Raw genomic sequence first — 25,350 nt, forward strand, 5'->3', positions numbered from 1 at the left:
ACCAGTGTATTAATCAGAATTATAGGGGGGAACAAAGAATTAAGTCACTGGATCAAATCACAATACCCAACTGGCGAGATCTGACAATCAAGACAAGAACAATAAATCATTTCCTTCTTCATTAAGACCAGTTAGCATGCGGTAATCCAAAGTTATTCCACTGGAGCTGCAGAAACAGACTGGTTGTGGTGGGCGGTGAAGTCTCCACACTGCCAGTAATTCGGTGTATGTCATTCACTTTGTACTCACTTCATTCTAGACAGCAGGCACACACACACACACACACTGAGGGTACACAGGCAAGATGGAGGAGGTGAAAGAAATCTTAAGTAAAACAGACTAAACCTTAGGTTGATCTTTATTGTTGCAGTGACATTTTTAGAGCTCGACCTCTTTGTTTTACAGACCTCATGTTTGTTCTGTTACTGAATGGCAATACAGTTTCATGATTTTCCCCTGCTCCCTCTAAGATACATTTGTGTGTGTGTGTGTGTGTGTGTGTGTGTGTGTGTGTGTGTGTGTGTTCATACATGCAAGTGTGTATGTGCAGACCTTCACAGTGAGGACATTTTAGAAGCATTCTGCCTGAAACTCAAGGAACTACTGTAGGATTAGATGTGTGTGTGTGTGTGTGTTTTCTATTTTTTACCAATGTTCTCTTTGTCTTTGTTTTAGGTTGTCAGGCAGTAATGTCCCCTCTCCCATCGTCAGCAACAAAAACTGGCTCCGATTACATTTTGTGACTGATGGCAACCACCGTTATCGTGGTTTCAGTGCGCATTATCAAGGTAAGATGGGACATGTGTCATCACATCAACACGCTGTTAAAACACACACACGCACATGCTTGAAGAGTTCATTTTTTTTGTCTCTACAGATCTTTGTGCGTGACGAGTCTTTACAAAGTGCTGTGTTAGTTTCTTTGCCTTCTTCTCTTTTTTTATTTTGCCTTTTTGTTTATTTCTGTTTCTCCATGCAGCTTTTTTTTTTCCATTTCAACTGACAGTTTTTCTCCATCATCTTGCCCCTAACTGCCTTTAATTACACTCGTTAACTCCAATCTTCTCATCTCTTTTCCACAACAATTTCTCTTACTGTCTCTTCTCTTCTTGCTGATCTTTTACTCTTCGTTTTTTCCTGTGGGTAAATGCTTATAGTACAATACAATTTCTTTGACACAAACCTTAACTAGTAGAAAACATGAGGAATTTCACTGGTCATTGTCTTTGTCTCCCAATAGCAATAATAAGAGCTAAACGTGTGAGAAAAACAACACAGACTGGACCAGATAGGGTTTTTATTTTACTTTTATTTTTACGTTTTTTATACCCTCCCATGCTTTGTTTTAGTCTCAGATCACCTTTATTCTTTCACCAAAAAAGAAAAGTCCTTTTATACACTAGTTTGGCCATGTTTTATGAATTACTCTTGCATTGTGCATCATGTTCATCCAACATTACAAAACAGACAGAGCATGGAGCTGCGTTTGGTGTTTTCATGGCCAGGGGCAAGTTGTGTACCTGCAGCACAGTGGGAAACAAATTGTGACTGAATTACACATCAGAAGGTGTTTTGTGGTCAAGTCCCCTAATCTACTTTCAGCAAAAATATTGTGTTTATTGTTGTAAAGTTAAATTGGTGGGGGACTTAAGACATGGAAACAATACAATACATACACCACTGACCTGGTCTGAGTAGGTGGGCAGCACAGACGTAATTCATGGTCATGCTTGACATCAAGATTGCCACTTGATCATTACTGACGCACTCCCTGCTGTGCCTCACCTCTCACTGCCACACATTCAAGTTCGCATCAAATCCTCAAGATACCAAGCAAGACACCAAAGCAAGAAAAAATAAGATGTGCACCCGTCTAAAATGCCACCTCTCAGCAGCAGAGACTGGTGTCACGTGCAGTCCTGAGAACTGGGCCTTGTTTGTACAGATTTATATGTAGTTTTGTATTTGGACACGTTATGATCACATTTACGTGTCATGTCTTCGAATGCAATTTTCTCTTTTCAAGAGAACATATCAAGTTCTTTTTTTTCCGCTCTTTGTCACAATGTTTGTTCTCACTGTCCAAGCACTGTGGTTCTTTTCAGCAGTACTTGGTCATGGCCTTTTGGTCGTTCTCTGTCTTCAGCTGTCTCTATCGTCATTGAGAAACATTTCTACATGGATTTTCATTTTCCTTCAGATAGGCAAGTCATGGTTTCCCCACATGAGATTTACAGGAACCAAACAATGTAGAAATTATGTTTTATAGCCAGTATTATCTAAGTTTAACTAACACTAATGAATTACATATATCTTTAAACGCATGGAGCTACTGACTACAGTCTAATCAGCATGTTTTACATTTTGATTTCAGATCTTTTCTCTCCAAAGGACTTTTAGTGTCAATGAAAGGATTACTAAAACAAAATATTTTGATTTGAGAAAAAGGTTTCTTTATGACTCTGCAAATTTTTACTGTATTTCTCCTGTGTGCCACTTTCAGGACTGTGGTCGATTAAGGCAATTAAGACACTGAAACTCAAATTAATTCAGTGTTGAATTTATATTAACTCTGCATAATTTTCTAATCTGTTGGTATGACGAGCTTATTAAGTTCAATGTGACCCCAGATGACACCTCACGACCACGCTGAGTGTTGCTTCTGTTTGATGTATATAGAACGATGCAGTATCTGTGTGGTTCTCTTTAAGTCTCCAGTGTGAACTTCACAGTAAAGAAAATGCCAAATAAACAAGAGGAACAGCCATTTACAAATTTGATTAAGATAGCCAGTGAAGTATGTACACATGCAGCATATAGTACATTTTAGAAACCTTTTAGAAATGAAAGTTTTTAAAACAAGTCCCGAAGTCCTCGAACACATCATGACTGGCTGTTCCCAGCAGGGACGTCAATTCACAGGCTCCACCCACTGTACCCATAGGGTCCAGAAGAGAGTAAAGGATGTGTGGGATACTGTGAGTACTGTAAGCCCAGTTCTAAGAGCACATTTGTAGCTGGGCCGCTCCTGCACCAGTCACTGAAGAGGGTTCAGAATGTTTTGCGTCCTGATTGGCTGGCTACATTTATGTAAATTTCAGTGAGCAAATACTTGATCATGATAGAGAGAGAATTTCTTCAAGATTCAAGTAGGGTGTGTTTCTAGAACTAGGGTTACACTGTTGTAACTCTCCGTTTCATCACTGTCAACTCATATAATTTAGTTTACAGCTCAGAAAAACATGTTTCACTGTGCTGTACCTCCTTAGCCCTGGCTCTCATCTTTCTTTTCCTCTCGATTTTGTCCCTAAGCAACCTCTCTCCACATCTCTCCCTTTGGCTTTCTCAGACATTCTCCATGACTGATTGACAGACAACCTGACCACTCCTCTTGAGATTTGATTTTAATTGGTATAATTGATCTTAATTGATCTTAATTAGTTTAAAAGGTTAATCAACATGTTAATGAGGGGTGTCATCGTGATAGGTTAGTCGATTAATTATTGGAGTTCGTAACAAGCTTGTGATTGATTGGCTACTACCTGTCAGCTGTCACTCATCTCCATTACCTTGTTGGCTCTTACACATTAGCACAAGGGCAGACTGGGTGGCTGAAAAGGTTACTGCAGAAGGGAAACCTAATCTTCAAACACAGTTCCTAAAAAGTTTCAGTTCAGTGTGTGCAGATTTTAACAAACCTGCCAGTTGGAAAATGAAGACATTATTTGACTTAAGTTTATTACTTCACTATAAGTTGGGAAATGCGTGTGAACAGTGTCAGTGCTGTGCTTCCCTCTGGTTTACTTTCTCTTTAATTGTCATTCAAGTGATCACATTCATCCATCAATTCATCTTTACTTTAAACAGCTTCATTTAATGATATTTCACTTTTTTTTTCCACTCTAATTTGTCCCCCACAAGCCATCTGCTCTACAAAGGTCCATTTGTCTCCAGCAGAATAAATTATAATGGCAAATCATTGGGGCAGGGTTAGTCTAGTTTATATGAAAAACACTGAATGAAAACAATTCCAAATTTGTCTCCCCGAGAGCCTAAATGAACAAATATGCTTTGGCAGGGTGAGTTTAGTTTCTAAGACACTGCTATGAGCCCTCAGAGGGAGATGCTTGGCTCTAGGTGCTGCCAGCTAGCTGGACAGACTGTGTGTGTGTGTGTGTGTGTGTGTGTGCATGTGTGTGTGTGTGTGTGTGTGTGTGTTATAGGTCAGCCTCTCAGCTCATAAAAACCTCCCCCTTCTGCTGCTGTCCAAATTATGAAGTTCTGAATTGATAATTATCTCCTAATGATTTATCTCCAAGTTTGCAGAAAAGATGGGACAGAGAGGCTGTAATAAACAAAGAACATCACAAAGAAACAACAGAGAAAATGAGAGTGTAGGGGGGTGAAACAGTGAGGCGATCCAGACAAGAGATTAAAAGAGAGAGATAGATGGAAGCCAACAGTGAAATACAGAGAAATAAAAGTCAGATAGATAGCCAGAGAGAGATGGAGGTGGGGTAGGGGGTTTAAGGGGACAAGTCATTTGGCAATAAGGCATTGGCTAAGTAATTAAGTATTACCATTTAGAGTTTTTGATGTCCTGCTGTCATAAATGGCTGTTGGAAACTACTTGAGTGGAAGGAAAAGGGAATGTGTGCGTGTGTGGATGGATTGGCTGTGTTTGTAGACACACAGGAAATGCCTGTTAATGTATTATTGCCCTGCAGCTCCCTCTGCATGGCCGAAAAAGAATTTACAGAGTTAATTGTCCATTTGAATACTTAATTGATGCTTCAAAATGATTCATCAACATGCCAAAGGCTGTGTGCTGATAAACCTGAATGGGAGGAATTAACTATTTCCTTTCAAATGTCCCTTCCGAGAGCACAGTGATCAAATATCTCTAAATGTTAGCATTTGTAAATGAGTATTGTTAGCTTATGTTAAATAGTATGATAAGAAAACGGAAAATTGTTGTGTTTTTCTTTAAAATCTGTGTTCTAATATTCATAAATTATACATTTATACTTTTGGATTTTTCGCCATTATATCACGTCCTCTCTTCTCCTTACTGTGTCATTTACAGCTTTACATAAGCACAACCATTAAATGTCTATTAGCATGTTTAATTGAAGCTCAGCAGTTATTCAGCTATGTCCACATCTCCGAGCTAGAGTAAATGCTTTTCACCTCAGGACCAAAATACATCCAACATTCAGATTCGGTTTACCCTGATATAGAAAGCTTATAAATGATTTCCGAGTGTGTTTTGAAACACGCTATAGGGTCTTTTGCAGGCCAAGATGAAATCAGAGTTGATGTGTGCCTCGTGTCTCACCCTGGGAACTGCTGTAAGTTCATTTAATCATCGGTGTGCTCGCAACATGTTGTTAGGGGACAGTACCCGTGCTATCCAAGTGCGGTACCTCACCCCGGGACCCTGGATTACTAAAACATTCATCTTGTATCCTGTAGGTCTGTGCTGTGAACTGTAGGCAAAACTGACACATGGGAGGTTTCTAAGAAATCAGGCGCTTCTAAGAAATCAGCCCTACACATTGTCGTATTGTTCTTTTAAAATAAAGCTGTTCATACAAAATGCAGACAAGTAAGCTATATAATATTCTGTAATCATGGGTTATAATTTCTACAATAATGTGCAAATGATTTTTTGAAGTTTTGGTTGTATTGCAGCTTCATGTAAACTGTCGTACACTTTTAGTTCCAGTCTCCTTGTCAGACCTTCACCAGATGAGTTTCATCAGTATTTCACTCAGGAAAAACATCACACATAAACAAAACGTAGCTGTTCTATCTTTAGAGCTGAGGTAGAGGTAGATCCATTTAAATGAGGTAAATCCCCCCCCCCGTTAGAGGGATGGTTGGGTGATGGGGCGGAGAAGTGACTTGTGAGTCTTGTGAGAAGTGACAGTGATGACAGTAGAGAGACAAGGGAAAGGAAAAATAGTTTAATGTCTTTCAGTCATGGTGATCATTTGTTGACAGGAAAGCCTGCAAACAATTCCCAGCAAAGTTATTGGATAATAACTGAGGCGCATCCCTCATGTGGTGAACAAATTAGAAGGATAAATGTCTTCCTGCTTTGAGTTTTTGCTGAAAGCCTCATTAATGGAATTACCATCTGAGAAAAGTCACAGTGACTGTGGTAGAACAAGCCAGTTTCCAGATGTGGCTGGGTGTATGGTCTGAACCCCCCCAGCAAATATACCCCTCAGCTGCAGCTGGAACTGGGAATGTGTTCTCAGTCATTTTGTATGTTAATTAAAAAAAAAAAGAAGAGCTCTCCCCCAAAGCTAGAAACCAATTCATGTTGCCAGATAAACTCTGAGTTTAGTTGTCAGCAACTAAAGGAATGACATATGAAAACACAATTTTACAATGAATTTACCTTTTAAATAGGTCGACTTTGATCATTTTCAGGGTCATACTTTTTTCAAGAAAAAATATTCTTGCCATGTAATTATTTATAACAAGAACTAGGAGAAAACCTGTGGATATCTAGCAAGTCACTGAGTCATAGATGCTTCCAGTCAGCCTGTGAGTCACAGTCGGCTATCCAGTCACCAATAAAATGCAGCCATACAGGTAACTGCTCCTTCAGCTAGAAACATGCTGAATAGCCTACAAAAATATCAAGGTTGTTAAAGACTGAGTAAAAACAGATGTGATGAAAATGACATGGGACTGCAATAAACTGAGTTTGCTAAACTTCTCCCTCAGATTGTGATTAAAGTAAGCATAACTAAGCACAGCAGGCCTGTCGAGCTCTGCATATCTCCACATACTCAAGTGGTGCGCAGTGATACTCCCTAATAACGGATCTCAGAAATGAGCAGAATTTGAATATAACATTCATAATTATGTTTTCATTAACATATAACCCCCTAAAAGACTTCAGAATATGCTTCTTATATCTACGAAGGCAGCGGTTCCTCTCCTGAATAGAGTCTGCCATATTGCACCACCATATTTCTGCTGTAGCAAAGAACTGGCAACCCAAACACTGGCTCTTTTTTGGCCTTTTAGCTGCCACCATAGCAGAGGGTTAGACAAGGGGTGTTCGCTTTGTTGTAATCCACAACGACACCGCTAGTTGCCACTTAATCCTACACACTGGACCTTTAAATTTGTGTTGTCACAGTCAAAAATGGCATCACTTAAGGAAACTGTTGCAAAGCCACTGATTGTTATTTTACATGCATTTTACAACATTCTCACCACTGTAGAATTAGCATTTAATTGTAAAATGTAAAATCACCATTCAGTTAGTCAGACAGCTGTGCAATTTCTGAACCAGAGTCTATTGAAACAAATTCAATGCACACCAGCACACACAAGAAGCCAGCAAGAAATTCTTGCACTGTATTTGCCATTTACAAAGTCATCCAGTCAATCCACTGGTCAGCCTGAATTTTACTACTGTTGCACTTACTGTAAGTACCTCGGTTAACAGTGTCAGGCAAAAGCCCAGAGTGTCTGGTCAGTCATCCAGTCAGCCAGCCATTTGGACTGGCAGCCGGCCAGTTGGTAGGCCAGTCAGCCAGCCATCTAGTCAATTGAATGGTTGCCAGTGGTTCCATTTACTGTACAGGTTTTAGTCAGAACACTGAGAAATAACGTCTGGCTCTTATTAATTAACATTAACATTACAGAAAGTGGAGATGGAGGGGGCAGAAAAGGTAAGGGTGGAGAGGTCCTCTTAATGCTGCAGTCAGAATGTCACAGTTTATTTGAAAATGTGATAATTAAAAGCACACGATAAACTCGGACCTCACTCGAATCCCCATGTCTAAATCTTTCATCCTAAAAGAAGAAAGTGCAGTCTGTTCTCAAGGTGGTCAAAGATGGCTGAGAGGAACAACTGAGGATCCATTTTGCTTCATCATTGCTGCAGTATGACATATATGACATCTGTATTGTTTTTTTACTAAAACACAATATATACTTCCATTTGTATGGAGATCACAAAACAAAAAAAACCTTTACATACTCGATTTGGCTTAATGTGCCTGCACCTGTCCTGATTCAGCATTTGCTGAAACCAGATCTAGTGCTCTTGAGATCTCTCCCAGCATTTCACAGCTTATTTTGGATTTTTCACAACAATAGCAAAGATAAATCACATTGTGCTAGCAGGTACATTTTCAAGGTTTTCCAATGGCAGATTCCAATCAGCCAAATAAATGACAGGTTTGTATATAATTTTCCAGAATTATTTCATTATTTTTTCAATACAAATATCTCCAAAGTTATATCTTTCAGCTTTTACATGCCCCCGTCGAATCTTTTATGAACCACTCCTGCAGTATAAACACTTCTACACTGTCAGAGCATATGGCCAATGTGGTTCAAACCCCTCATATTTTAGCAGATTGCTGGCAAATTTTACTGAAGTGATATTAATAAATGGTTAAGAGAGTGGTCCAGAGACAGTGATTGGTGGCACCTTCAGTCCAAACACAAGCAACAAAAAGAGAGATGTCATTAAGCTGTATTAAGCTGTATTAAGATGGCCTGATCAAAAATACCATTGTTCTTGCTTTCCTTTTTATTCGGCCAATAATCATCATTAATTAATCAGACTGTATTGTTATGGTAGTACACAGGAGACTCTCTGGCTTTGAGCCTGCAGGAAAGGTCTGAGGTTTTGGAAACTATCCAGTTGAGTTTGTTTAAACAGTAATACAACTCATCCAGGAAGAGGAAACAACTACCCCATGACAGCATGGAGGGGGTGGTTGGACTCTTTTGCTGACCTTCTGTGGGCATCGTGTTTGAATTCCAGATAGCACCTCTGAATCAATAGACTCTTTCAGCATCCAAAATTTTAAATGTTAAGAAAGCATTTTTTTCTCCAACATCAGCATAATGAAAATGTCACACCTACCTTCTATTGTCTGCTGCACATCAGTGGGATCTTGACCCTGACCTGTGACTGTTTTTACAATGCCCGATGCACATAAAATAGGGACAATGCAACACTTTTTAACAGCCTTCCTCCCGAATGCCAATGAAAATTTACCTCTAAATTTATCCTTATTAGATTTAGAGAAGAAGCAAAGATACTGTAGTCACTTACAGTTAGCCTGCCTGCCCCCCTGTGGATGATATAAGATAAGCTGTTTGCTATGGATGATAACCATGAACCAAGTTTATTGAATAACACACTCTCTGTGGCATATGTGATGCTGTTTCCTTACTCAGACACTTTGTGCTGCAACAATTACTATGCTTTGCAGGCGGACACATACTCGAAGGCTGTTTACATACTGGAAACCTTTCATTTTATCGTTGAACAATAAGATAAAAAGACGTGGTGGTCCTTCTGGGTGAGGACTTCACTACTTCTTTCCTCTGGAACTTGCCTTTGCTAACTTGTTCTTTATGGTTCTGTCTTCAGTTTTTCTGTTTGAATAGAACAGGCAAAATAAAATCCTCGGCATGGATGGAGTTTGGCAAATGTTGAGGGTCACATTGATCAGATATTCTGTCCACACTCTTCCCTGCATGGTACTCTGCTCTAACGCCCAACCTTACACCCTCAACACCTGGCTGTGATTGTGTGAATTTGTGACTTGTGTCCCTGCATGTGTGTGTCTATGTTCCCCTGCATATCTGGAATTGTGTGCCCGTGTGTTTGTATGTGTGCCTTAACTCACCCTGCTGCTGTGCCTGTGCATTTACAGGTGTGTGTGTGTGTCGTGTCTTTTTTAACTTGATGAATCTGTCAATATGTGTGCATCTCTGTTTATGTAAAGGGTGTTTGCCTTAGTTTATATTTGGTAATGTGTGTTTGTGCGTGTGCATGCTTGTTTGTTGCTGTCTATGCGTGTGTCAGGTATGAACAATCTGTTTCCTTCCCTGCGGCAGAACCTACCAATCACATCCCTCCATCATCTCTCTTCATTACGCATTCATGAGTTTCTGTGTCTGCAGGGCTGTGATTGGCTCTTAATGAAATACTGATGGCATTATCAGTCAGCCAATGCTATGGCAACAAAATAAGTCAGTCAGTACGAAAAGAAACAGCAGTCAGCCACTGGTATGGAAACATTAGTCAACTCAAGCACTGAGACAGCACTCCCCTTAGGGAGGTTGACATATTGGAGATTGTCGACTACATGGTACCTTTGATATGACTCTCATAATGTCTCAAACCTGCTCATGATCAAGTGCACTCATCTTGAAATGCTGTGGTAATTACAGTGAGGGTAAAGGAGAGCATTTAGCACGTGTAGAATATACCATTTAGCTTTTGTGTAAATAAATCCCCAAGTTCTTTCCCTTGTCAGCCTTGGCTTAAGAACCATTAGTCAAACTGAGTACAAAGACACTGTATTCCTCAGGGGGTTCATATGAGCTCATAAATCTATGAACTGCCCCTTTATCATCTTTTATTATTATATTGGAGCTTGCGTTGCACCAGTACTGGCTTTCATTGTTGATTTCTTCTTCTGCTGTTGCTTTATCAAAAGAGTCATTAGCTCTGGGATCATTACAGTAAGCGCAGCAAGGAAGGCGCTTGGTTGAATTAATGCAGTTTGTATCGTCACAATCTGATGATGCTGTATGATTGCTGGTGTATTGTTACTGTGATTAACTCAATGGTAGGCAGAGGTTTATAAAGCACTGTAAGCTTTTGTATTACTACATCAATTTTATTAGCACTGGAAACAGCAACTTTCACATCATCTAAGCTAGTTCCAATAGCCCAGTAGCATAGCTTAGCTTTGCATAAGCACTACGAAGAGAAGGAAAGAGCTGACACAGTTGTATTGGTGAAGCCGAGGGCGATGTATGCCTCGTCATATTTTTCTTGTCTTCGCCTCGGAAGTTGTGCTTTGAGTTGATGAAGACTCTTCTGCTGCTGTACGTTCAGGTGGAAGCCCTCTCGATGTCCCCTGCAATAGCTTCACACCCCCCCTAGTTTGGGAACAACTGGTTTTATAGTTGTCAACTGCATCAAATCTGTTTGACTTAAACAGCCAGTGCATTTAATCTACACAAACCCAAATGTTACAGTAGCCTTAATCTGTCCAGATGAACCTGGTCAGTTTAGTTTAGTTTAACACCACCTATTTAACATTTACACTGTGAACGACATATAAGGATGTTTTATTTTGTTTTATGCATTAATCTATAATATTTGTCAAGCATTATATTTAAGTAACTACTATAAATATAATGCAGACACATGGTTAGCTATATTATCATTCATTTTCTGTCTATGGCCAGCATCAGACTGAAGGAGGTTAACCTAGTTTCTCTTACTTAAAACATTTAAGTTCAGTTCTTATTTATTCTGTTGCCAGTTAAATAAAATTTAGTTAAATATGCAATGATTTAGTTCATAAATATGGTTTACTTAAATGCTGATGCCCCTCCATCTGTTGTTTGCAGAAGAGCTGCTGCTTGTAGGCTGAATATTAACATGGGCATATTTAACTTTGATGCATATTCACACAGGACAGGTTTTATGATGCATATTAACAGGGGCTTTATACTGTGAATGAATTTGCACAGGCAATAACAAATTTGACTTTTAACTATTTTTGGCCCAGATTCCCCAATTTGGCTGCAAACGGAGGGGAATACATTTTAGACCCGATTGTAAGACTTTGATCTAGATCAGAGCTTCTCCTCACTGTTGAAAGTAACATGAGTCTGTGGTTCGTCAATGTTCTTAATTTCCGACAGTTTTTCAAATATGGGTTTAATCTGCAGCCAGTGACACAGTTATCTTATGTTTCACCACTTTTTGTTCTGTTTTACTATCTGCGTAAGATTTTCATATGTCCCAGAATAAGCAATGTAATGGAAAAACATTTACTCAGCTCATATCATGGTTCCTTGCGAGCTGCGTGTTGTTGTTCCAACTTTTTGTGAAATGACCTAAAAACGTGAGCACGGAAGTGAGGGGGCGGTCAGGGCATATGAATTCCTGCTCTTAAATATTATAAATAAAATGCAAGTGAAAGACGCCTTTTATCTAAGAGAGTGCAGATACTGTGTCAGATATCAAGTGTGTTCCCCCTCATTTGGAAAAGCTTTGACACCAGTGTCAGGAATAATAAATTTCACTCTTTGTGTAGGTGGATTTCTGTGAAATTAGTCAATATGTTTTTGCATTTGGCTTATGTGAGTCCTGTGCTTAGATGCATAAACAGTTGTGATACATGACTTTCTTGGAGCAAACTCAGAAATGGAGAATTTATGACAGTGAAGTTATTTTTAAAAGTAAGGAAAATCCGCATTATTTCCTACTTAGTCTGACTTAAAAAAAAAGCCCAATGGCACAGTTAAGACTCTGATGATCAGTAAGTTTCACATTGAACCTTAAAAATAAAGGTCTGTTTTATTCACAGCTTTAAATGGACATGATTTCCCATCTGATGAGCAAAGTGATATTCTAACCTGAACCTTCATATAGAGACAAATCAAAACCAAAATGTTATGATAAAAACTCCATATGGTGTGTGTGTATCACATGAGGTATTTCTTTCACATGAGCGAATGCATTGCTTAGCAAATGTATTCATCTTAGACTTTGTATTAACATCTTTATTAGAAGATTAATTAAGTGCCTTGTAGTGCATTTTTCATTCAAATTGAGTATTGTAGGGTTACACACACACACACCACACTTCACATACAGCTGAAACTACATTAAATTACCATGCTGGTAAGTTAACACAATAATGCACGAGTGGAGCTGACGTTCAGCCTCTTCGAGTTGGATTAATCGTTAGCCCATTAATCGATTTGGTGAAATGTCAACATTGTAAGTAGAGTCCTGCAAACATATGTGCATGTATGTAGCAGCATTAGGATAATTGTTGGCATAAAATACATGTGATGTAATTTAACCATGTCAAATATAATGTAACTCACGTGTGTGCAAACAGCCACTGTGTAACATTAGGATAATTGCTGCACATTAACTCATCCACCATTTGTCACCATTCAATGGATTAGTCAGGTCATTACAAGAACGACGACTGTCAGCCACTTTATCAGACATTCATTAAAATGATTTGTCACCGTACTTTGTCATTCAGGACAAGATATATTTGTGTTTATGTTTTCATTATTTACATTGGTGTTGTGCTCATTTATTTTGACAAAGTAGAGCAGAAAAATCAAATGTGGAGGAAGTCAAAAGAAGATTAGCCCCAGGGCATTTTTTTTTTTATTATTATGATTGCATGGATTCAGATACAGCTCCCACCCACACCACGTTGTCTTCCATACATGCTGAGCTATACATACAGGCACAACATTGCTAACCCTGTCTGAAATGATGTCAGCCATGTTAGAAAACAGAGCTCATTCTGGCAGGGATCCCTCCGTCAGTTTGTATCCTCTTATCTTTGATTTACTCTGATTATGGGAACCATTTATTTTCTAACGTGCCATTATCTGAATGCTTTGATTACAGAGCTGCATCATTGTCATTTTGATTAAAGCTGCAATTTCCTTTACCAGCTTTTGTTCTGAATATGATGGGGCTTCCAGCAAAACACCTCGACATCTGATGTATGTGTGAGTGACAGACAGTGGGAGAGAAATTAAGCTTCTAATGAACAAATGGTGCTGAATGGTGCCATTGTTGAAATCATTTCTCTTACTTTCTTTCCTCTATCTGCTCCTGTCTTTTCCCTTTTTGTCTTTCTCTGCCTCTGTCACTATCTGCGTCCATCATTTCCAAATTTACTTTGCCTTAGTAACTTTCTTTTCTATTGTACTCTTCTCTCTCTCAGTATTGTGAGGGAGAAGAATCTGCCTTTTTGTAATTCCTTTGCTAGGTCTCGTTTTTTTCCCCCCACTTTATCCAATCTGTTCTCTGATTTTTCTTCTCTTTTCTGTATTTTGTTCTCTTCTGCAGTGAAGCGATCAGTAGATTTTAAATCGCGGGGCGTTAAATTATTCCCTGGCAAAGACTCCAGCAACAAGTTTTCAATATGTGAGTTCAAATCTTGATGTCACTATGGTTAATGCACTAACATGTGATGGCTTGGTTTGGCTTGCTTTTACATTTGTGTTACTTTTTTTTGTGTTGTTGTTCTTTGTTTTTGTTTTTTTTTAATTTTGTCTCTTGAAAAGGCTGTTAATTTTAACACTTTTGTGTTGACAACAAACAACTTTTGTTACCTTTCAAGACAACATGTGGTAACATCAGTTCACACAAATGTAGAACTGAACTGTGCGAGCGACCTGTTTAAAGACAAATGTGTTGAAAATGCCACAGCCTTTATAGGAGCATGTTTAATTGCCTCCTGCCTGACTGCTGTGTTTTTGTTGTTTGATGTTTTGTGTATGTATTTTCGTCATGGTGTCTCAGTTTATGCATGCTTCTTCACGGCTTGCTTTGATATACTTAATCATAGCTTGTTCTGTTAGCTTAATCACGGATTGTTTTGGCTTGCTTTGGGCTTGATCAGGGACTGTGAATCAGCTGTTGTAATACTGTTTACCCCTCCTGCCTCTTCTCCTTCAGTTCCTCATCCTTCTCTTCTCATCACTCCCCTCTTCTCTTCTTAACACACACCCAAAGTAAATTTTTGTACACATTTAAACACACATAATTTAGGGCAACGAAGCAGTTGCTGAGTTTATAAGGCCAAAAGAAACTAATGTATCTCTCCAGTTGTTCACGTCTATATTTAGTTTTGGAGTTTAAATGAAATGTAGCAGTTAGTAGCAAATTGAAACACCATTGTCCGTTTTTTACGCCTGTCTTTCCACACAATATTAAAAAATCCAGGGCTCCATCCTTAATAAGTACAAAAAAGCTCCTTGTTAAATTACTGCTCTTCTTTGGCAGCTTGGAAACTAACTCTTTAATAAACTGAAGTGAAATGATCATGTGTAACTTAAATATGACATTTTTAGAGCTGTTTTGCATCCAGTTCCCTCTTATTTCCTTCTCACTTTTTTGTCTCTTTATTATACCTCCTCTGCTCTCCCTTACTCTCTATTGGGCGCACATAAAATCACATACTATAACACATTATACTCTGCTGATATTTATGTACTTTTCAGCTCCCCACCTACTTTAATCAGACACAGCACAGTACATACATTTATTACACAGACAATTGCACACCCAGAGATTCCTAGTCATGCATAAATGCTGCACATGCATATGCACATATGCACCCCTACAAGGGCATATGTAAACACATGTACACATGCATCTATACAAGGAGACGCACTCACACACACAGATAAGTAGAGCTTGCCTCTCCTTGGCTTGCACGCTTGCTAATAATGCATTTTTGAACATTTTCTTATTTATGCGCTTGTGTTCCTTATTTGCTTGTCCACTTTGTGTTTGTGCGTGTGTCTTTTAAATACTGTTACTGCTAAGCACAGAGACACAGCCCATCGTCATCAGCTTTCCTGACAGGTTGGAGAGTCATGGTCGAGGTTTGGTTCTACAGATGTGAATTTGTATGTTAATTAGTCTGGCTCTGATTGCTTCAGTTGTTAATTTGCTCCGCTCAGACTGGTTTAACTTCAGCAAAGCACAAAAGCTTGTGTATGTGTGTCTGTCTGTGCCTATATACATGTTTATGTTCCTCTATGTGCGTTGTTGCATCTCAGCATGTATATATATCTGTGTAAAAAAAGTGATTTTTGTTGGGTTTTGTGTGTGAGAGTGTGCACAGTACTGATACTGTAACCAGTCCCTCTGTTGTGGTGTTAATAGTCCAGATGGTCAAATTAGCCGCTCCAACAAAGCAACAAACTATCTACTCTAACAAACACACACACCAGCCACCTGCTGGGTTTGTTGATACCGACTCAACATGCACATGCGTGTTAGTCGAACAGCCCTTTTGTGTGTGTGTGTGTGTGTGAAAAAGTAGTTTCAGTTTCTTAAATTCATATGGTAATTTAAAAAAAAAATAAAAAGCTAATAGGTTTAGGATCAAAGTGCTTCACAAAGGTGGACATTTATGTATCCCCATGCAGGTATGAAGGTATGAATTTCAAAGCAAGATTAAAATAGAAGCGAGCCCAAGGTTAAAATAAAGGTTAAACACAATAAAAAGCCTTTGGGTAAAAGTGGGTGTTGAGGTGCATCTAAAAAGCATCACAGCCAACACGCCATAGTGGGAGGATCTGAGGGGTGTGTTGATGCTGTAAGAGGTGTGATGTCCGTCAGGACGAGACCATGGAGAGATCTGTAGACTTTTTTTGATTTTGAAGGATTCTGAAATAAATGGGGAGCAAGTGTAAGGATACAAGGAGTGATGTGGTCTCATTTCTCTGCCCTTGTTAATAACCAGACAACAGAGTTTTAAATTAGCTGTAAATGGCAAATGTTAGGCTGAGGTATGCCAACATAGAGGGACTTACAGTAGTTCAGTCTGGATCATGTTTGTGACCCTTTCTAAATCGGTGGAGGTTGGTGATTGGAAATACCCAATTTTGGAGTCTAAAGAGCCTTGACCTGACAACAGAGTTTAAAGCCACATGAAATATTGCTGATCTGGAAGCTGAGTGCCAATGAATACAGTGAAACGTTACTTTCTATTAGTGAGATCTTTTTTTTTTTCCCTTTTGTGCTCTACTTTAGGAGACCCTCTTTAGATGACTTATCACAGCAGCAATATAACTTGAAATCTATCTGGATAAATATGCAGAAGGCAAAAATGAAGAGACATGAGGATATTTCACTCTTATATTCAGGAACATAATAACGGATTTTATATTCCGCAGTCAAACGAAATTTAATCATACTAATGCAATTAGTCACCAACAAAATGCTGCCACATCGTCCGCTTGTTGCTGCTTTTGAAATAAGCTGAATATTATATGCCAAAGTACATGATTAGTTGTGTTTCCCTCGCATTTGAATACCAGTCCATGCATTTGAATATCAAAATACACCATGGGGTGTTTTGTTTGCTGTGAAGCTGTAGTAAATAAGCGAGCCAAGGCAGTTTCTCCCTCTAGAAATATTCTACTCGTACCACACATTAAGAAAGGACGAACGACTGGAAAAAAAAAGAAAAAACCATACTGCCCTAATTTTACATTCATTTATGTGAATGAAAGATGAGGAAAATTCAAGGATTATTCAAATAATTTTACTCTCACCCTGATCTCATTAAAGCATACGAGAAATGCCCTCACGTGGGGCCTTTAATTGCGTAAAAATAGGACTCTGGCTCATTACAAATACTTCAGTTGTGTGCCAAACTACTAGAAACAGCTTTGTGCCCAATGATGGATCCTTATTAGTGTTAGAAAAACACAGCACCAGAAAAATTGGTTTTAACGTACAATGTGGTTTAAACTGGAAAGGTTTTTTAAATGGAAAGCTTTTGAATTGGAATGGAGTTGTTTGTGTTTTGCATTCACTTACCTGACAGCTATGTTTCTTGGGCTTTCCCTGGGTAGACACACAAGCTTTTTGGCCTTTTCTCTTTTTGCTCATCCACACACACACACACACACACACACACACACACACACACACATACACACATTCTAACACACACTATCCGTTGCCCGTAGTTAACCCCACAGCTACGTTTCTTGAATGTTTTAAAAGTTTTAAATGAGGAAGAGCGACAGAGAGAGAGAGAGAGAATAGCCTGGTGAGAATGATTCAGTTGTATAAAAGTAAAAACTCTGTACTGGATTGTGTTTTGAGGAAATCCAAGGAAATTCACCTTTATTTACTGGATGCTGGACAAAGAAAAAATTAAAGTAGCAAAAAAGGAAAAGGGGGGGGGAAGTATTAAAGCAAAGGCAAAAAAAGCTACATACATTCCCTGCCATTATTTTAATTAGAGACAGAGCAGAGATGCATCACGTCAGATGAATGTTTGTTTTGATGTCGCAGCCTAACTGAGTATTTGCACAGTTCTGTCTGTTGTCTCTGTTCTCCTGCTGTGATGTTTGGAGTGTTACTGTCAAGATTAGCTGTTTCTGTTTCTCTGAGAATTAAGATTGTATCTGGAGTGCCGTGTCGTCCCTGTCTGCCTATCTAACTGTCTAACTCGTCCTTCTCTCTGTGTCCCGGTTTCTCTTCCCACCTGTTTCCTGCTGCCTCAAAGTGACGAGGCAGGCAGGCTTCCAAAACCGAAACTATAAGTGGAGAGCTGGAAATTACCTGGAGAAGTCTTGTGCTCAATGCCATCAACAGAATGACAGACACAGACAGTTTTAGAGCCATTCCACGGTGCTGTGAAGCAGTTCTGCAGTGTAGATTTGGCAGCAACAGTGGTAGCAATGCCACACTCTTTACAAAGTTACTATATAAACTTATTCATAATGACTTTATTCTCAACACGAAAACATTAGTCTTCATCTAAAAGAACTGCTGTCTTTACAGGGAGTCGGCTTACTTGATCTGGTGTAGCTTTACTGTCAGCCTTCTCTGTGCCTTGGTCTCACCTGTCTGCCACTGGCTCTCCACCTGTCTGTCTGTCTGTGTAGTAAATGAAGGTGGTGTGAGACAGGCGTCTAACTCCTGCCCCGACCCGGGAGAGCCAGAGAATGGAAAACGCCATGGAAATGATTTCAGGTAAAATTTGTATGCAGGAACATACACACACACAGGCCTGAAATGACATGTGTGTGTTTAAATTTTAATCCTGTTTTTTGTATGTCTGACTCTCCCTGTCTTAACAACATGTGTGATCGTGCGTGTTTGTGTGTAGCATCGGCAGTGTGGTGCAGTTCAGCTGCGGAGAAGACTACGTTCTTCAGGGCAGCAAAACCATCAGCTGCCAGAGGGTGGCTGAAGTCTTCGCAGCCTGGAGCGACCACAGACCAGTCTGTAAAGGTAAGACGGACCTGTCGACGACGCATCTGCACACAAGCACATGAATTTCCTACCAGAGTCAGAGACGGAGAAAGAGACAGTAATCACAGCTGTAATGAAGGTAAGACAACACTTGAGCACAACTCCCCATGTACACTGCCTCGAAGTGTTGCCAGCGTGTTGTCTTGGCCTCTCCTCAGCATGAGTTTGTGTTGATCAGAGCTGAGTTTATGGTGGAAAAATTGCAAATCAGTTTCAAGCCCCTGGCTATGAAATTATGAAACAAAACACTCCATAATCCAATATTCGGAGTGTAGCGTCTCACCAACATGATGCGTTGTATGCTTTCATCAGGGGAGTTATGATAGTGATTTTTGAGGACCTAAAATTACACCCTTCGTTGCAAAATTGCACTTTAATCTGCTCATGCACACAGCAACAAAAAGTGACTTCATATTTCTTTTTGGTTTTGCTCACATGGAGAAAGGCGTGCTTCTTCTGGGAAGTAACATGTTTCAGATATTCATTCATAAGCTTCTGTTACTTGTTCCAGTTTCATATCTGCCAGCGTTTTGGTCTCACACTTGCAACACACACACACACACACACACATGCACAAAGAGAGTGTGAAAGAAAGAGAAAGAGAGAGGGCGTCTGTCATGTTAAATGCCAAAGTCGTTTGTCATGTCTCCCTTCACTGGGCTTCAGACTGTGACTTAAGACACATACTTTAACATAAAAACCAATACTCACTCTGTGTGTGTGTGTGTGTGTGTGTGTGTGTTTGTACTTTAACACCCACAGTAACTAATAATCACTGAGGTATAGAACCGGAAGGGAGACAAAACTAGGAAGAGAGAAAGCAAGAGCATGGGAATAGAAAAAGGAGGAAAAGGAGGCCAGGAAAAGCTTAAAAATGACACACCTAGTGTCTCTGCTTGAATTACAGCCTGTGTGAAAGTAAAAATCACTGCGTCCATCAGAAGACCTTAGTTTATGAACACTAGTTGAAAAAAGTCACAAGAGTAAAGTAACCTTAAACTCATCCATCCATCCATTTTCTATACTGCTTATCCGTCAGGGTTAAAGGGGGGCTGGAGCCTATCCCAGCTGACTACAGGCGAGAGGGGGGGTACACCCTGGATTGGTCACCAGTCAATCACAGGGCTACCTTAAACTCATGTTTAAGGTTTAAAGTATAAATCAGAGATAGAAATGTTGAAGCCAAAGGGTACGCAACAACCCTGTGTTAATCTCGTTATGTGAATTCTCTGACTGCAGTCAGGCCTGGATGATAATTTTGTGATGTGATACATTATTTCTTCTTCCTAATAGCTTTTTTCCACCGTGAGGTCAAAGTTCAAGGTCAGCCACAGAGTAGTGCCCTGGAAGTCCATCGGGATTCAGTAACTTGCTCAGGGACACCCGACTGGGACAGATACGAGTCACTTGAGGGTCTTGCACTCTTGCCCTCACCCTGCCACCCTGGTTTCTCTTGTGAACCGGGGACATGGGGGGACTGACCTTCATTAAGCTTTGTGTTAACATGACGCCACACATTCTTGTAAGCAGGCAGGATATAACCTGGCCAATACAGTTAGGATATGGCTGTGTCTCTTGGGCTCTGACCGTTCTCTGCCAATCAACCTTATTATCCAAGTCATTATCAAAGATATTATAAAGCTGATACCCTTTGATTGGCTCTTTAAGATTGTTAATGGCTGTTAGGGATTCATCATCATTAAAGACTTTATAATGACCAATTAAATACTGACATTAAGCTAATCAAGTCTTGCATTTACCTGCTTGTGATGATGGGCTAAGCCTCCCCAAAGGGAGACGACCACTGACATTAAAAGCCACTGATGTTGTCCCCTGAAGCGGTGAATGGTTAAAAAGAATGACCTCTATCTGCGGGAAACAGAGCCATCAGGGCTGCGGTCAGCAGGGATCTTTGAAGGAAAAGTATGCAGGCAGGGTGAGACACTTTCACCAAGCCGAGGCAGCTTCAGAGTAGCAGGTGTGCATTGTTAAAGCTCTGTTTAATTTAAAGCACACTTGCTGGTGTTCCCAGCACGAACAACTGTTCGAGGAGGAACTTTTTGACAAAGCCATGACAAAGTGCATCATCCTGCTCCGTGGTTGTTGCTAAGTAACTAGTGATTCTGTACTAGTTGATCTTAGTTATTATAAGCATCTCACAATGGAGGGCAGTGTTACTCCAGCTTGATCCTCTGTTGCAAGCTGCACAAACTCAGATCATGCTGCCCTGTGTCAAAAGAAACTCGTGACATTCATAGTTCAGATCACAGTTCATGACATGCTCTCTGACACATCTACCAACAACCTCGAATGCTATTAAACTATCTACAAATCGTGCTTGTTTAGATGATAATATTTTGGGGATAGAAGATGATATTTCTCCTGCTTGCTACTGTATCATTGCTATGCAGGTTATCTCTGTCCTACTTTGGTAAACAGAAAGACATCCATCTTCAAAACTCCCATAAATCCCTGGATAAACACACTGAGGTTGCTTGAAGGACAAGATGCGTGTAACATTGGATTCCTATTGTTTTGACAACAAACGCTGAGGCTTTATTTGAGCTATATGCCAGGATAACTCAAAAAAAGAAAACAGAAAAGACAACCCACACTCGTATGCAACTGTAACCATATGAAATGGGGTGTTTTGGTGGCGGTGGCTTAGCTGAAAGGCAGTGTGAAAAGAATTGAGTCTACTCCTCTATTTTTAAACCTATTCACAAAAATAAGTTTCCCCTCAGGGACAAAAATTCAATATTGAAATTCCAAAAATAAAAATGCCTCCGAGGCAAGAGAGACAGGCTAGTGTAAAGTGAGTAGAGTCAACCTCTAGTGAGTAGAATCAACCTCGCTTTTGTCTAGAAGTGGTCTGTGGCTCTTAACATTCATTCACAGGTTTTATTGTCTGCCCTCTCAGAGCAGGAGTACATTGTAAGCAGCATAATGTAGCATCAGCAGGTGGGGTGTTGGTGGTCTTCAGTAAAGGCCAGCCACATCAATTCATCTCGTCTTTTGCATATGCAGCAGTTTTTGGCCTCTCAGAGAGAATCCGCTGATTACACAGCACTCAAAAATTCTCCCAAATCCCCTTACAATCGTGCAACATTTGTTTCGCAGTTTTACAGTGAAATTCCTGATCCTGCATAGTGATGCAAAAACTGCTTAGAAGACATGAACATGCACCATGTTACCACAATAAAATGTTTCTAGTATGATTCTACTTGTCAGTCTACTTGATTTATGTTTTCTAAAAGGTATAGTACGCCCAACAATTTGCACTGTAGGAACATGGAACCTGGGTGGATTTCCACTCCACTGTGTGGAAAAAGGGAGTTAAGTGCCTATTTTGATAGAAAATTTAATTAAGGTGCCCACAGTGTTTGAAGTTGTGGTCTGAGCTGGTTGGAAATGCCAGTGCAATTTCTTTCCAGAACATGTAGGCCAAAAAAAAAAAAAAAAAAGCTACATCTGCATAAACACAACTGATGTGCACAAGCATCCATCTATCCTGGCACTAGTGTGTTCCTTTTAAGTCAGGAAATTACCAAACAGACGTAAGCCTCTGTGCTGCGGTTTGCACCTCCACTGGCCAGAGAGCAGAGCAGCCATGGCTGTTGTGCAATAAATGCACATTTGATCTTCAGTGAGAAGAAAACATTGTGTTGTCTAATGTACAGTTTCCTTATTTAGCCTGCTTTGTTTCATGCTGCAAAATCGGACTGGGAGACAGGCTGTGTCTAGCTGAACACAGTTCAGATTTGACCTTTACATCCACACCAACCAACAGCCAAAGTGGAAATTCATGAATAACATTGAGAGAGAGACAATCTGTCAGGGAGCATCAAGCCAGCTGACTTATTAAAGGGTCACTTCTGTCAGAACACTTAAATACAGCTAAATGTGTCTTTTGGAACATTGGAGAGAAAATAAAGTGAATGTATCTTGAAAATTTGCCCTTTATATCACAAGAATGAGCTAATAGAAAGGGACACATAAAGATAACAAAAGAGAGAGAGGTTGGACAGAGTGGTAATCGTTTTATTAGACACAGTAAAACAGTTACAAAACTAAATAAAATTAAACCGCAAAAACAGCTATCAAATTGCAATGCCCTTCTGTCCACTCCTGCAACACTTTGTGAGAGAAAGAGACACAGACAGACAGAGAGAGAAAGAGAGAGAGCGAGTCCATGTGGCACCTTGATTAATGGACAGATGGCAAGGCCACTGAGCCAACTCTGTGTGTGTGTGTGTGTGTGTGTGTGTGTGTGTGTGTGTGTGAACTCCAGGGGAGTTCAGTTGATCTGACTGAATATACTGACTCAACGAAAGGTTGCTGCTTGTCAACTCGATGTACACACATGCACACACATCCGCATAATTGTCTCCAAACGAACAAAAGAAAGAAGGATGGAAGGAAAGGAAAAAAGAAAGAAACAAAGAAGGACTGAAGGAAAGAAAGAAACAAAGAAAGGAAGAAATAAAGAAGAACTGAGGGAACGAAAGAAAGAAACTTGAGTGTGCGACTACTGTACAACAGCCACACTAAATGACTGTCTCGATAGGTGTATTTGTGTGTGTGTGTGTGTGTGTGTGTGTGTGTGTGAGTACCCATTAAACTCAAACCAGAGCGAGAGGCCATTGGAACAGTGTGTGCCAGCTTAATGGTGTCATCAATCATTCTCCATGTCCATTGGTCAATCTATCTGCTCCTGTAGGCAGCCCGTTAAAACAGCCAGTTCAGCCTTCCGGCAGAAGCTTCTGATCTCTAATCTGACTCAGCACTGTGATCTAACGTCCAGTGTGAACACATGACCTTTATAAAAAGCTGGCTGTTTTGTGTTTTTGACATGTATTAAGTGTATGTTGTAAAATTGATCCAGATCCATCTAATTTGCTACACTTGTTGGTATAATTTAATTAAAGAAAACACTCCAGACAAGTTGTACATGTACTTAAAAATGAACATAATAACCTGACAAGTAATATTTGTGTGTTTGTTATCAATACAAAAGTAGTCTCTGTCAAAATGATGGTTTGAGGTTTTCATTCCAGCTTACCAGTCCAGTTGATTACACATCATCCTTATCAAAGTTACTTTAATAAGAAATTTCCTTTTATGGGGATGTTCCTTTAATATTTCATGTACTTTAATCATGAAGTTACTTTTGATGAAGAAATTACCATCATCAGGAAGTTAACCATTTTTAAAAATCTCCTCACACCTAGCTTGTAGGCATTTTGTGATGGATTAGTGGATTATATACAATGTCACCAGAGCACACCAATGATTGATTCCTGAGTTACTAAGCTCAGAAATGACTACAGTCAGTTCATTGATGGCTGGACTGTCTTCCCATAGGATAATGTTTACTTGATTGAGGGCAAAAGCTAAACCAAGAAAGTAATAGTTTTGATAACAGCTCAGCATCTTGTAAACCAGCTCTGAGACTAAAAAAAAAAAACTACATATATATTTGCTGACCCAATAGCATGCTGTTCCTAAATCTTCCTTTAAAATGTGTACTTTTGAAAGCTCATTCGTGTGATTCCACTTCATTTTCTGTTTGATTTGCCTCTCCCCCAGTTCTGTTTATGCTCTCAGGTTGGGGTGCAGGGTCAGGCATGCAATCTGGAACAGGTAGGGGTTAAGTGTCCTTGGTATGCCTCAGCAAGTATTGCTGTATGGATGATTGAACCTGAGCCCTCCACTGAGGGGACAACTCAGTAACTGCAAAGGCCATCCTGCTGAGAAAGCAGCAGAGTTAGAGACCTTGGGTCAGACCGACGGAAACTCTTATACATTTTGGCCATGCTAGGATGGGAAACCAAGTCAAAACACTGTGAAGCCTAACGGCAATAAAATTAAGAATCAAAAAACATTTCTCTCAGCAACCTTCTCAGTGCTTGTGGGGTGCGCCAGTTATGCTCTGAAGCCATAAAACCAAACTTTGGGGAACTGTGAGCAAGGTCCATTGGAGCTGCAGTATATGGTCTGGCAATGCAGCCTTCGCCTGAAACGTTTTTGGTCGGCATCCTGACGGTTGTGATGCGAATATGCATGTGAGTGTTTGTGTGTGAGAGAGCGAGAAAAAGTGAAAATCCTGAGGGAATTCGGTTATTCTTAATATATGAACTCAAACGAGGATGTGTTATTACACACACACACACACACAGACACACACACAGCAGTTCCTGTCGAAAACATTCAGCTAATATCTCTTGTGATTCCAACAATATGTTTTTATTACCAGATAGACCTCATCAAAATTTTTAATTTGATCTCGAATTCATTATCACTTCAATGATAGTGTGGCCCTTCTGGCTTCAAGCGCTCTATGCTGTGTGCCAGTATAAATAATGATGAGAGGGAGAGCAAGAGATGGAGGGACAGAGGGACTACACCAACTGACAGACTTACAGACAGACCGAGATGCTTACTAAAGGCTGCACATTATGTTAATATGTGGGTTAAATGACTGTGTAAGTGAAAGTCAGTGA

General features: G+C 39.8%; 1 protein-coding gene across 1 annotated transcript in view; it reads left to right on the top strand.

Moving 5' to 3' along the window:
- The window catches only part of csmd3b (CUB and Sushi multiple domains 3b), a 313,752-nt gene that overhangs the window by 182,404 nt on the left and 105,998 nt on the right, over positions 1 to 25,350 (top strand). The window contains exons 6-9 of the mRNA XM_046418010.1: positions 676 to 788; positions 13,907 to 13,984; positions 18,478 to 18,565; positions 18,702 to 18,826. Of these exons, the coding sequence (XP_046273966.1) occupies positions 676 to 788; positions 13,907 to 13,984; positions 18,478 to 18,565; positions 18,702 to 18,826 (404 nt within the window). The remainder of the gene's footprint in view (positions 1 to 675; positions 789 to 13,906; positions 13,985 to 18,477; positions 18,566 to 18,701; positions 18,827 to 25,350) is intronic.

This window comes from Scatophagus argus, chromosome 17 (genome assembly GCF_020382885.2).
Source record: "Scatophagus argus isolate fScaArg1 chromosome 17, fScaArg1.pri, whole genome shotgun sequence".
Taxonomy (NCBI): Eukaryota; Metazoa; Chordata; class Actinopteri; family Scatophagidae; genus Scatophagus; species Scatophagus argus.